We start from the raw sequence: 13,764 nt of genomic DNA, 5'->3' as shown, positions 1-13,764 counted from the left end.
GGCTCTAGCACTTAATGTAGAGCACTACTCAGTAACTTCAATAAATAATTTCCTATTTTATGGAAGTACACATTTTTGCAATCTCATAATTACCACAGAGTTTGAAAGATTCATGCTATAAACTGTACCTTTAATATACTACAAAATTATCTTTAAAATCTGCAAATGATACTTAAAAGCAAATGTATCAACATCTAAGGAAAATACACTACAAAATAACACATCTCAAAAGCATGATAAACAACTATCAAAAGCAAAGGATAAACTGTACTCCATAATTTCTACAACTGAAAACAATATATAAAGCCCTATCAGATCAAAATATCCACTAGAAAAAAATTATTTTTGAGTAAGGGATTTTACTAACTTGTTTTATAAATGGCAAGAGTTTAAATATACCTATATATGTTTAGTTGTGTTTTGAATCACTTCAGAATATGCCACAGTCACTTTCAAGGTTAAAAAAACTAAGGAGCAGGGGTAGTGGTGTACCTGGTAGCGGACATGCATTACAGTGAGCAAGGACCACTGTGCCATGGGCTCAATGGAGGCTGGTTCCCACCTCCACTGCATGAACGAAGTCTTTGTGCTGCAGCATCCTTCTCATTGCCTCTATCTTTATATATGAAAAAGTCAGCCTGGAGCAGTGAAGCCCCAGTGATGACCATAAATAAATAAATAAATAAATAAATAGTCGGGGGTAAAAGCAGCATGGAAGTGGTACAGTAGATAAAGTACTGGACTCTCAAATGATGTCCAGAGTTCAATCCCTACCATCACATGTGCCAGAGTAACACTCTGGTTCTCTCTTTTTCTGTCCCTAGCTCTCTCATTAATAAGTAAATCCTAGGGAGCCGGGTGGTAGCACAGCAGGTTAAGTGCAGGTGGTGCAAAGCACAAGGACCAGCATAAGGATGCCGGTTCGAGCCCCCAGCTCCCCACCTGCAGTAGAGTCACTTCATAAGCGGTGACGTAGGTCTGCAGGCGTCTGTCTTTCTCTCCCCATCTGTCTTCCCCTCCTCTCTCCATTTCTCTCTGTCCTGTCCAACAACGACGTCATCAATAACAACAAGAAAACAACAAACGGGAATAAATAAATAAATAAATAAATAAATAAATAAATAAATAGCAAATCCTTTAAAAAATATACATAGTTGAAGCTTCACATACAACATGGAAACTCCACTTAGCTATCAGAGGAGCCGAAGGACATTCCTATGACTTTTGTCTTAGAAGATAATATAAATAAGAACAAACTAAAAATACAATGGAAAATAATAGGTTTTACTTTACTACACAGCCACTTTTAATAATATTCAATGATGGTATCATAAATTCTACTTGTTCACTTATTAAGTACAGCTAGAATAAAGCATACCTTTGAGTAGTCATCTGACAAAGTTTCAAAGGTGATAACTGAAAAACAAGAAATGGTAGTAAGAAATAGAACTACTGGTCTACATTTTGAATAAAGACACAGACTTAACTAGGATTTTAAATCAACACAAAAAATTGATATAAAATATTTTTCCTTTTTGGGTCCTACATAAAACAAAGTGACCCCTCAAAAAAATGGAAAAAAAAATTTTTAATCCTTTTTGTTGCCCTTGTTGTTTTATTGTTGTAGTTATTGTTATTGATGTTGCTGTTGAATAGGACAGAGAGAAATGGAGCAAGGAGAGGAAGACAGAGGGGGGAGAGAAAGATAGACACCTGCAAACCTGCTTCACCGTTTATGAAGCGACTACCGTGCAGGTGGGGATCCTTATGTGGTCCTTGCACTTTGTGCCACGTGTCCTTAACCCACTGCGCTACCACCCAACTCCCCAAAAATGGAAAATTTTAACTTTTATAGTTTCTCAATACAAATGACTTTTTTAAAAACTAATGAAAATTAAAAACAGGTAAAAGACAATAAAAATAAGTAAAAGATAGACAGAATGGCTTCTAAATTTTGCCACAAGTTCTCTGAGATGGTCGAAGCAAATGACATTAAAGAACAGTCAAAATGTGGCATTTTACAGCTGCTGGGCTCAAGCAAAAATAAGTAAAATCATGGGCCCCTTGAAATATACCTAAAACAGACTTCCTAGCTTTTTCAAAAATGGAGACCCCAAATCTCATCTGCTTATTCTTACCTTTAGGTTCCTAATTATTAAGCAACTTGCTCTGCTTTATATCTTAATGCTTTTCAGCCACCAAGTTGCAGATTCTACCATGATGCCAACCTGACTTCCCTGGGTAGACAATCTCACCAACGAGTCCTGGAACCCCACCTCTCCAGAGACCTACCCCACTAGGGAAAGATAAACAGGCTATAGGTATGAACCCACTGCCACTGCCCATATCCAGCAGAGAAGCAATTACAGAAGCCAGATCTCCCACTTTCTGTACCTCATAATGATCCTGGATCTATACTCCCAGAGGGATAAAGAATAGGAAAGCTTTCAATGGAGGGTATGGGATATGGAACTTTGGTGGTGGGAACTATGGAATTGTACCCTTCTTATCCTACAGTCTTGTCAATTATTAGTAAACCATAAATTTTTAAAAAAGATAATAGCACTGCCCAGGAGGTGGTTCAGTGGATTGAGTGACAGATTCTCAAACATGAGGGCTCAATCCTTGGCATCACATATGCCACAGTGGTGCTCTGATTCTCTTTCTTCCTCCTCCTTCTCCTATCTCACTCACTCGCTCTCTCTTTCTCATATGTAACAAATATAAAGTAAGTATATGTAAAAATAATAGCTGTCACGGAGATAGCTTAGAGGTAGAGTGGCCTGAGTGAGAGTCCCCCACACTGCATGAAAACAAGAAAAAAAAGCAAATAAGCAGAACATCCTAAATGATGAACTGGTGATCTGGTCTGTCTGTCTTTCCCCTCCCCACACATATATACTCATAAAAAGAAAAGATAGCACAAACTTTACAAAACTTACTAATTTCTTTATTTCGTAGCCAGAGGCTTATGCACGAGCAATTTTATGGTTCCCAGGCCTTCCCCGTCCTGTCCCATAGTCCCCCCAATACACTTTTTTTTTTTTAATTCAGATAGAGAGAAAAAAGGAGAGGATCCACAGGATCAGAGCCTCCTCCCAGTGCCAAAGTCTTTCCCATGTGGTGCCAGGGCTTGAACTTCAGCCACTCACACTGCCAGACTTGCACCCTACCCAGTGAGCTCACTCTCTCTGGCCTCTAGCTATTTACTCATCCCTAATGCACCTGCTAACCAAACTCATTTTTATTGCAAAGTAACAGAGCTGCTAACGTTATTTAAAAGCAAGGAATGAGGACTGGGATGAGGGTAGAATGCACTTATTACAATGTTCAAGGACACCAGGTCAAGCCCCCGGTCCTCACCTGCAGGGGGAAATACCTGACCTTTCCCATTTCAACATGTCCAGAATTCTAAGGATGACCCCTCACAACCCTCACTTGTACAAGTAAGTCTCCCTCTATCATCTGATGGAGCATGTGGACAGGACCTATGAACAGGGGAGACAGCAGCCCTGGGATTAGGATATAGTGGGCAGCAAAGGGGAGATGTAGAATCAAGTGAACCCGGTGTTCTCAGCCTAGCAGCACAAGAGGAAATAAGTCAGAGAGATCTGAAGCACAAAAAAGTCCTGACAGCCTGAAAGGTGTCTGAAAGGTGGAGGAGACCGGGGACAAGGAATTCCAGCACTCTCTACAGACTGACAGTCATAGCTGAGAGACAACCAGTAGAAAAACAAGGGTCCCAGTACTACAAGCATAACAAACTATTAGACATTCTGCCACAACCATCTGAAAGACTAGAAGGGGTATCTTGTCCACAGTCTCCAGATAAAGTGCCCCACCTAGCTGACACATTGAGTTCAGCCCTGAGCGAAATACATGAGAGCCTGGCAGAAGCCTGCATACTTCACCTACAGAGCTGTCAGCCAATAAATAGGCCCTGTGAATTTGGAGCAATTTATCAATGTTACACAGGAAAAAACAAAACAAAATATGTAACCCATTTTCATATGAAAACTAAAAGAGCAGCCAAATACAAAAGACTATTTTCACAAATTCAGATTTAATCTTTTACTTACCTTCTGAATCTAAGCACCTTTCAAACTTCAAGGATAACTGATAAGTGTCATAACATCGAACCCTCGGTTTATATGTTCCTATAAAAAATTAACGCAATGGTATTGTCAGTGTTTCCATTTTATAAATAAAAACTTTTCTAAAAAACTAATGCAATATAAAACATAGAGAATATACTTTTCATTGTCTACCCACTACAATTAAGTGGGTATATTTTTTTGTTAAGAGGTAGGATTAATTAGAACAACATCAAAGGAAAAGAACTTAGAAGTAGCCCTCCCCAAAGTTCCAAAGATAATGAGCAAAAAATACAAACAAGCAAGTCATGGAAAATAAAATACAAGTAAATAATAAACTTCACAAATAACACAACAAAGTAGATTAAAATAAATTGCTTTTGCCTAACAGAATAGCAAGGATGAAAAGATATCTGTGTCGGTAAAGGTGTTAAAAAGTAGTATTCAATACCTAGAATAGACTTCCTAGCTTCTATCTTGAAGACCCCAAATTTCATCTGCTATATTCTTACTTTTAGGTTTTGATTATTAAGCAATTTGTTCTACTTTATATCTTAATGCTTTTCAGCCACCAAGTTGCAGATGCTACCACAACACCAATCTAACTTCCCTCGGCAGACGACCCCATTAATGTATCCTGGAACCCCACCTCCCCAAAGCCCTACCTGACCAGGAAAAGATAGACAGGCTGAAGGTATGGATTGACCTGCCAATGCCTATGTCCAGCAGAGAGGCAATTACAGAAGTCAGACCTCCCTCTTCTGCACCCCATAAAGATCCATACTCCAAGGGGGATAAAGAACAGGAAAGCTTCCAATGGAGGGGATAGGATACGGAACTCTGGTGGTGGGAATTGTATGGAATTGTACCCCTCTTACCCCATAATCATGTGGATCATTATTAAATCACTAATAAAAAAAAGTATTCAGATACTTTTACACTGCAGGTTGCTGTTGCTACTTCTTAGAAGAAAAGTCTAGCAGTATTTGTACAATGTATCATGTTCATACACCTTGAATCTTTACTTCAACTTATACAAAAGAACATCCAGCAGTGCCAAGGACATGAAAAATACTCAGTGCTCAAGTACAGGGGCCAGGCGGTGATACACTCAGTTGACTACACATGGTAACATGTACAAGGACCTGGATTCAAGCCCCCAGTCCCCACCCCACCTGTACAGGGAAGTTTCAAGAGCGGTAAAGCAGTGCTGTAGGTGTCTCTCTTTTATCTCAACCTTCCCTCTCAATTTCTTTGTACCTATACAAAAATAAGTAAATAAGTAAATAGGTAAGCAGCAGCTTAAGCGCACATGGTGCAAAGTGCAAGGACCGGCAGAAGGATCCCTGTTTTAGTCCCTGCTTCCCCACCTGCAGAGGTGTGACTTCACAAGTGATGAAGCAGGTCTGCAGGTGTCGATCTTTCTTTGCCCCCCTCATCTCCCCGTCCTCTCTCGATATGTCTCTGTCCTATCCAACAACAATGACAGCAATAACAATAATAACAACAAAGATAAACAACAAGGGCAACAAAAGGGAAAAAACAGCCTCCAGGAGCAGTGGATTCATAGTGCAGGCACAGAGCCCCAGCAATAACCCTGGAGGCAAAAAAAAATAATAATAGTAAGTAAGTAAATAAAGATTTTTTTTTTTTTAATTTAAGGCTTCATGTGGTGATGTTTAGAAAATAATCCCAGGGGGTCGGGCAGTAGTGCAGCGGGTTAAGTGCACATGGCACAAAGCACAAGGACTGGCGTAAGGGTTCAGGTTTGAGCACCCAGCTCCCCACCTGAAGAGGGGTCACTTCACAAGTGGTGAAGCAGGTCTGCAAGTGTCTGTCTTTCTCTCCCCCTCTGTCTACCCCACCTCTCTCCATTTCTCTCTGTCCTATCTAACAACAACATCAATAACAACAATAATAATAACCACAACGATAAAACAACAAGGGCAACAAAAGGGAAAAAAATAGCCTCCAGGAGCAGTGGATTCGTGGTGCAGGCACTGAGCCCGGCAGTAACCCTGGAGGGAACAGAGCAGAACAGAACAGAATCCCAAACAAAATGGTCTCTTACAAAGAAAGGACTAAAAAGAGCAAATGATGCTAAAGTTTGTAAAGAGATTGATACAGACTTGTAGTTACTGACATGGAAAGCTACCAGCATGTATCCCAGTGAAGCAAGGAAGTAAGTAGAAAATGCAGCTGAGGGGTGGGGGTAGATAGCATATTGGTTCTGAAAACAGACTCTCATGCTGCGGGCTCCAAAGTCCCAGGTTCAATTCCCCGCACCCCTATAAACCAGAGTTGAGCAGTGCTCTGGCAAAAAAAAAAAAAATGCCCTCAGTGTGGGTCAACATTGGTAGGGACTGCCCCATTTTCCAAAGGGAGGTTGGGCCAACATAATCTGCCACTCAAGGAAGATGGGTCCTGAAATGAGTGCAGCCTAGAATGTTCCTAGCTATGACTACAGAATGCAAACTCAGACCTACAGGGATGAAGCAGTTACACAAAAGTGGTTACACAGGCTTCTGTGCTGAATATGAGCCCCAGATGAAATCGATGGGGTTTACAGTTAATGGTATTTATGTACTTTCCCCATATGTGGGAACTACTCTCTTCCCTGATCCAGCTTTCTAGACCTATTTCCAACTCTAACACCACCCCCAGACAATACTTTAGCCTACCTGCATGTTGGCTGTTGGGATAAGGCAAAAATGAGTAAAGTCATGGGCCCTTGGAATATACCTAAAATAGACCTCCTAGCCTTTCCCAAATTAGAGACTCAAAATCTCTTCTGCTATAGTCTCACCTTTAGATTTCTGATTATTAAACAATCTGTTCTGCTTTATGTCTTAATACTTTTTCAGCCACTAAGTTGCAGATGCTGTCATGACACCAGCCTGACTTCATTGGACAGATGACCTCACCAATGTACCCTGGAACTCCACCTCTCCAGACCCCACTATAGGAAGATAGGGACAGGCTGGGAGTATGGATCAAACTGCCAAAGCCCATGTCCAGTGGAGAAGCAATTACATAAGTCAGACCTTCCACATTCTGCACCCCATAATGATCCTGGGTCCATGCTCCCAAAGGGCTAAAGAAAGGGTAAGCTTCCAATGAAGGGGATGGGATACAGAGTCCCAGTGGTGGGAGTTGTGTGGAATTGTACCCCTCTTATTCTATGATCTTATCAATCATTATTAATTAAAAAGAAAAAAGAAAATGCAGCTGAGTATTACAAAATGGCACATACAGTGTGATCCTGTTTTGGTTTTTTTTTTTAAACTCAATAGTGACAGTTTTAGCTATTTGTAAAGCAAAAACAAAAAAAAATTGGAGGAATAAACACAGTGACTGTTTTCTCTATAAAATGCAATTTGAGGCTTTTTCACATCTTATATAGTTTTATGTTTGTATTTCTTTCTTCTTCTCAATCTTCTTCCCTTTGTCATTGCTAGGGCTTTCTCAGATAGAAAGTGACAAACAGAGGAGACACAAAAATATCACAACAATTTCCTGCAATGAAGTTGGGCCAGATTCAAACCTGAATGTTTGCATTTTATGTAAGTTAATCGTGTAGGCTATGAAGAAAAAAAAAAGTGATTTTTTTTAAACTAATTATTTTTTAACAAAATCAGATAGTCGTATGTTTATAGCATCATCAAAGTCCAAGAATGTATTTATTTAAGGGATAATCAATGGTTTAGGCCATTGAGGTGACTCAACAGAGAGAGCACAGAACTCACGTGTGTAAGGACGTGGGTTTTATCCCTGGCACCACAGATACCAGAGCAGTGTTTTGGCCTTATAATCGCTCATGAAATAAACGAGTCTTTTCTGTTTGTTTTGTTTTTTTGTCATCATCAGCCAACTTTATCAGAAGGAGAAATCCCAGATTTATAAGGCTACCTCCAAAAATACAAATTCTGAATCTTGATGGAAATACAAAGATGTAATTGTCAGAAAATCTCAAACTTAAGATCAATCCCCAGTGCCAACATAAACCAGAGCTGAATACTGCCCATGTGTAAAAACAAAACAACCTATGCAGGGTTGGGAAGATAACATAGCAGTTATGCAAAAGACTTTCATGCCTGAAGTTCAGTCCCCAGCACTACCATAAGCCAAAGCTGAGCAGTAGTGTGGTAACAAAAACAAAATAATGAAAAAAGTTCTCGAAGTGGCCAGGTGATGGGTGCACTTGGTTGAGCGCACACATTACAGTGCATAAGGAGCTGGGTCACCAGTCACCACCTGCAGGAAGGAAGCTTCCAGTGGTGAAAGTATCACACGTACCTCTCTTACCTACCTCTCTCCCTCTCCACCTTCCCCTTACCTCTCAATTAAAAAAAAAAAAGAAATTTAAATCTGTTTTAAATTTTTTTTTATTTTCCCTTTTGTTGCCCTTGTTGTGTTTTATTGTTGTTGTAGTTATTATTGTTGTTATTATTGATGTCGTCGTTGATAGATAGGACAAAGAGAAATGGGGAGAGGAGGGGAAGACAGAGGGGGAGAGAAAGATAGAAACCAGCAGACCTGTTTCACCACCTGTGAAGCGACTCCCCTGCAGATGGGAGAGCCGGGGGCTCGAACCAGCATCCTTGAGCCAGTCTTTGCACTTTGCACCACCTGCACTTAACCCACTGTGCTACCGCCCAACTTCCTAAATCTGCACTTCTTTGTAAATAAATTTACCAACAGAGAAAAGGTATAAACAATGAACTCAGGGGGGTGGGCACAGCAGATTAAGTGCACATGGCACAAGGTGCAAGGACCAGTGTAAGGATCCCGGTTCAAGCCCTCAGCTCCCACCACTCTCCATTTCTCTCTGTCCTATCCAACAACAACAGCAATAACAACAACAACAAGGACAACAAAAATGAGAAAAACGGCCTCCAGGAGCAGTGGATTTGTAGTGCAGGCACCAAGCCCCAGCAATAACCCTGGAGGCAAAAAAAAAAAAAAAAACTCAGAATAACAAAAACATGGTGAGATATGTCATGAGTAAAAAACTGCTAACTGGGGCACAGGGGTTAAGCACAGGTGGCACAAAGTGCAAGGACCAGCGTAAGGATCCCAGTTCGAGCCCCCAGCTCCCCACCTACATGGGAGCCATTTCACAAGCGGTGAAGCAGGTCTGCAGGTGTCTATTTCTCTCCCCCTCTCTGTCTTCCCCTCCTCTCTCCATTTCTCTCTGTCCTATCAAACAACAATGACATCAATAACAACAACAATAAAATAGCAAGGGCAACAAAAGGAAATAAATACTTTAAAAAAATCTTTTAAAAAAAATTTTAAAACATTAAAAAAACAAACAAACTGGTAACTGCAGGTCCTGTAACATCATGGCAGAAGACCTAGTGGGGGTTGTACCGTTATGTTGAAAACTGGGAAATGTTATGCTTATAATAAACTACTGTATTTATTGTCGACTATAAAACATTTATCCCCCAATAAAGAAAAAAAGCCTGATAACTGCAACTTGCTCTAAAACTCAAGAAATAGACTGATAGATGAACAGATGATAATACAACAGATATGTGATAGAACAAATACAGGAAATTACTGTGGAACTGAGTTGGTAGGTACATGAATACTCACTGTACAACTTTTCAAAATCTCCAGAAATTTGAAATTTCTTGTAATAAAATGTTAGGGTGATTTAAAAAAAATGACCTTTGTCATCATAGCATTTCCTGCTAAGAATACACGTAAATCATAATCAAGATACTTACCAGTTGCTAAAATATACTGCCCATCTTTTGACACCTTAATAGTGGTACAAACAGTAGGCATTTCAAAATCCTGAATAAGTTCAATTCTTCTACGAACATCTACAAGGAAAGAAAATAAATAACTGGTTAACTACTGTGTGCTTATTCTGTATTATAGGCAGGCAAAGCAAGTAGAGGGGTCACTACATAGGTAAGCAGTGTCTCAGGGCCTTGAGTCTTGGAGTCAGCACAGCCCAATCTTTGCATAGAAAGGTATTTTTCTTAGTTCATACATAACCTTCTGTTTTTGTCTTAGTCTTCAAAAAGGAAAAAGCACCATCATCAATTTTCACTGGGAAGTACACAATGGGGGCCAGGCAGATGGTCTATTAGTACACAACTTATATACTGAAGCCCCAGAGGCCACAGCTCAATCCTTGAAACTACTACATGCCAGAGCTCAACAATACTCTGGTCTCTCTCTCCCTTCTAAAACAAACAAACAAACAAACGTTAGGGGCTAGGCAGTGGCACAGCTGGTTTAGTACATGTTACCATGTACAAGGACCTTGTTCCAGACCCTGGTTCCCATCTATAGGGGAAAAGGTTCATGAATGGTGGAGCAGTGCTGCAGGTGTCTCTCTCTCTCTCTCTCTCTCTTACTCCCTATTTCCACCCCCACCCCTGCCTCTCAATTTCTGTCTGTTCTATCAAATAAAAAATGAGGGGAGTTACTTAAAAGAACAAATCAATCTCTTTTAAAAAATTAAAGTCTTTGGGGGGAGCAGGGCTTCAGGTCCTCATACAAGATGGTTGAGGAGGACCCAGGCTAGGGGTGAGAGTGTTTCGCAGGAAGCTGAGAAAGTTTATACATGTACCAACAACTGTATTTATTGTAAAGCATGAATTCCCCACCAATAACAACAACAACAACAACAAATTTTAAGTTGGGAGTTGGGCGGTAGCACAGCGAATTAAGTGCAGGTGGCGCAAAGCGTAAGGACCGGCTAAGAATCCCGGTTCGAGCCCCCGGCTCCCCACCTGCAGGGGAGTCACTTCACAGGCAGTGAAGCAGGTCTGCAGGTGTCTATCTTTCTCTCCCCCTCTCTGTCTTCCCCTCCTCTCTTCATTTATCTGTCCTATCCAATAATGACAACATCAGTAATAACTACAATAATATTTTTTTTAAAAACCCAGCAAGAGCAACAAAGGGAAATAAATAAATAAATAAATAATTTTAAGTTAAAAATAGTGCAACAACCATTGAGTTTTAAGACCTGAACAGGGGAAGTGGGGTAGACATTAAGCCACTGTCATTCAATCATAACTAAGGCAAATATCTGTCTCACATACAATAGATAGATGATATATCTTTTTAAAAAAAATGATCTTACATGACTCACTCTCATAAATTTTTTTTTATTTTAATTTGGGGAAGACAGTATATTGATAGAACATGAGACTTGCATTAAAAAAAAAAAAAAGTCCCTGTTTCAAGTCCCAGTACCACTACGATCCAGAAGAACAGCACTCTTAGTTAAGCACACACGCTAGAATTCACAAAGACCCAGGTTCAAGCCCCTAGACCCCACCTGCAGGGGGAAAACTTCACAAGTGGTGAAGCAGAACTGCTGTCTCCCTCCTTCCATACCTCCCTCTCCCCTACCAATTTCTGTTTCTACTCAATAATAAATAAAAATTCTTACCAAAAAAGCAATAAATTCTTGTTTTAGTATTTTTTAAAATAAATTTTCACTTAAATATGATGACAATAATTAGGTGAACGCATTATAAATTCAGTAACAAAGGTAAAAGTTAAAAGTACTAATACTCACCAACATCTTTCTTTTGGAGGGCTCTCTTCTTCCTATCAGAAAGCCACTTAAAGAAGATAAAGAGACTTTATTTTAAAACATAGTTATTGAAATTATTTCTCTTCTTGCAAAAATAACACATACTCACATTTAAAAAAAAAGAATTGAAATCTTACAGGGACATATATGACAGAAAGTGAGAAATTTTGTAATCCTGCTCTCCTAACACATTCTCTGGATTTCTTTTTATATGTTTACATACCTTAAACAAATAAAATTTTAGAACTGCTATACTTCACACAAGAGAAAACTAAGCTAACAATCTGAGAAAGCGCCTCAAATGCTATGTGTTATTTAAAAAATGTGGAAGAGCTTTAGGGAGCAAATTTCTTTATGAAAAAAAAATTTTTTTTTTACAAAGAATAAACCTAATAGATATGAGCAAACTGCTGCTGATGCTTCATAATAAAGACATAATACTTTTAGAGCTAGCCAAATAGCTCACTTGGATAGTGTGCTGCTTTGCCATGTGTGCAATGCAGGTTCAAGCCTGCCCCCCATTAAACTGTAGGAAGCTTCAAGACTGTGATCTCTTTCACTCTATCAATGAAATAATAATAGCAATTAATAATAATAGTTTTAGGCTTGTGGTGTAGCTCAGTGGTAAAATGCATGTTTTGCATGTATGAGGCTCTGGGTTGGATCTTCAGCATCCAAAAACAACAATAAAAAAAGAACACCGGTAATTCAGAAAATCACATTCACAGAATCAGATCTTGTTCTGTAATTAGCATAAGCCCCAGTTTTGCATCAGTAGGTCTCAATGATGATGCACTAACCAAGTATGATTACTCTAAAGGGTGGTTCTCAACCACGAAAAATTTACACCTCCAGGGGCATTTGGCAACCCCTAAAGATACACTTGGCTGTCACAACTGGGGGAAGAGTTGTATTCCTAGCATCTAATCCGTAGGGGTCTCAGATGCTGCCAAATATCCAACTACAACAAAGCCATAGTGACAACCACCACAAAGGAGAACTGTCCGGGCAAAATGTCAGTAACAATGAGGTTAAGAAGCCCTGTTTTTCCTGTTTTAATAGCTCAGTAGCATTCCACTGTGTATATATACCACAACTTTTTTAGTCACTATCTGTCCTTGGGCATTGTGCCCCCTACCCCCCAATAAAGTGATTTGTTTTTAAATCCTATCCTTCACTAGAGATAGTATAGTGGTTATGCAAAAAGATTTTCATGCCTGTAGAGACTCTGCAGGTGCCAAATCTAACTCACTGCTGTATTTCTTGAATTAGGCAAATAATACACTCAAAAAAACATCTGATAAACGGAAATTAAAATGAAGCAGTGTCTGTCAATCGCTCTGTCCACACCTCCTCACGTGGCAGCGGCTTTGCCCATTCTTTGTAGCCTAAACGGACGTATCCTCGGCCCTTGAAAACTTTACAAAAAGCTCAAGCCAAGTTCATAAACCATGATCACTTCTAAGTCCAGGTTCGGCTCAGTGACAGTGGTGTCCTCCTCTATCAGAGTCAACCAAGCTCCGGGTGACCCTCACTAGTCTGGGGCGGTCAGGGCCCACCTTAATCAGACCACGGATAAGGCCGAGAGAAACAGCGGACCTTCGTGGAGGAGAACAACCACAGAGAGACTCACCTCTGGAAGGGACTTGCCGCAGCTGAGACTGTAAATCTTCACCTCATTGAGGCTGGAGACCTGCATACTGGCGCCGAAAAGTGAGGACCCCTATTCCAGACCAGCCACCTAAGCCAGCGGTACATGCGAGTATCAGAATCAAGAAGCCTTGCCGGCACGCCTCCGCGGTGTGCGGTTCTGGCGTCGGCTGATGACGCACTTCCGGGCGCCGGAACAGGATGTTTCCCGAAGACAGGAACTGTCGGCAGGGCGTCTCTCTCTTCCTTTTCTCAAAGTCGCTGTCCGCGTGGGAGCGGCCTTAGGGTAGTTGTACAGCCCGGAATGTTGCGATCTCGGGCTGGGTTGGGCGGAACTGACCCGAGGCTTCTCGGGCTGGCTAGAGGGAACCGAGTGAGCGAATTCAAAGTAGAGATGTGTTCTTTCTGCTTTAGTGGCTCTGCGACACTACTTTACAAATAAATACTCATGTA

At 40.5% G+C, this 13,764-nt stretch overlaps 1 protein-coding gene across 1 annotated transcript in view; it reads right to left on the bottom strand.

Moving 5' to 3' along the window:
• NOL10 (nucleolar protein 10) overlaps positions 1 to 13,480 on the bottom strand; it is a 95,506-nt gene extending 82,026 nt beyond the window's left edge. Inside the window, exons 1-5 of the mRNA XM_007529836.3 lie at positions 13,295 to 13,480; positions 11,644 to 11,689; positions 9,830 to 9,928; positions 4,080 to 4,157; positions 1,379 to 1,416 (exon numbers count right to left, since the gene is read on the bottom strand). Coding sequence (XP_007529898.1) covers positions 1,379 to 1,416; positions 4,080 to 4,157; positions 9,830 to 9,928; positions 11,644 to 11,689; positions 13,295 to 13,360 — 327 coding nt within the window. The 5' untranslated portion in view covers positions 13,361 to 13,480. The remainder of the gene's footprint in view (positions 1 to 1,378; positions 1,417 to 4,079; positions 4,158 to 9,829; positions 9,929 to 11,643; positions 11,690 to 13,294) is intronic.
• Between the last annotated feature and the right edge of the window lie 284 nt (positions 13,481 to 13,764).

The sequence above is a fragment of the Erinaceus europaeus genome, chromosome 3, assembly GCF_950295315.1.
Source record: "Erinaceus europaeus chromosome 3, mEriEur2.1, whole genome shotgun sequence".
NCBI lineage: Eukaryota > Metazoa > Chordata > Mammalia > Eulipotyphla > Erinaceidae > Erinaceus > Erinaceus europaeus.
Note: the sequence above shows the minus strand (reverse complement) of the source record. Positions and strands in the feature narration are given on the sequence as shown.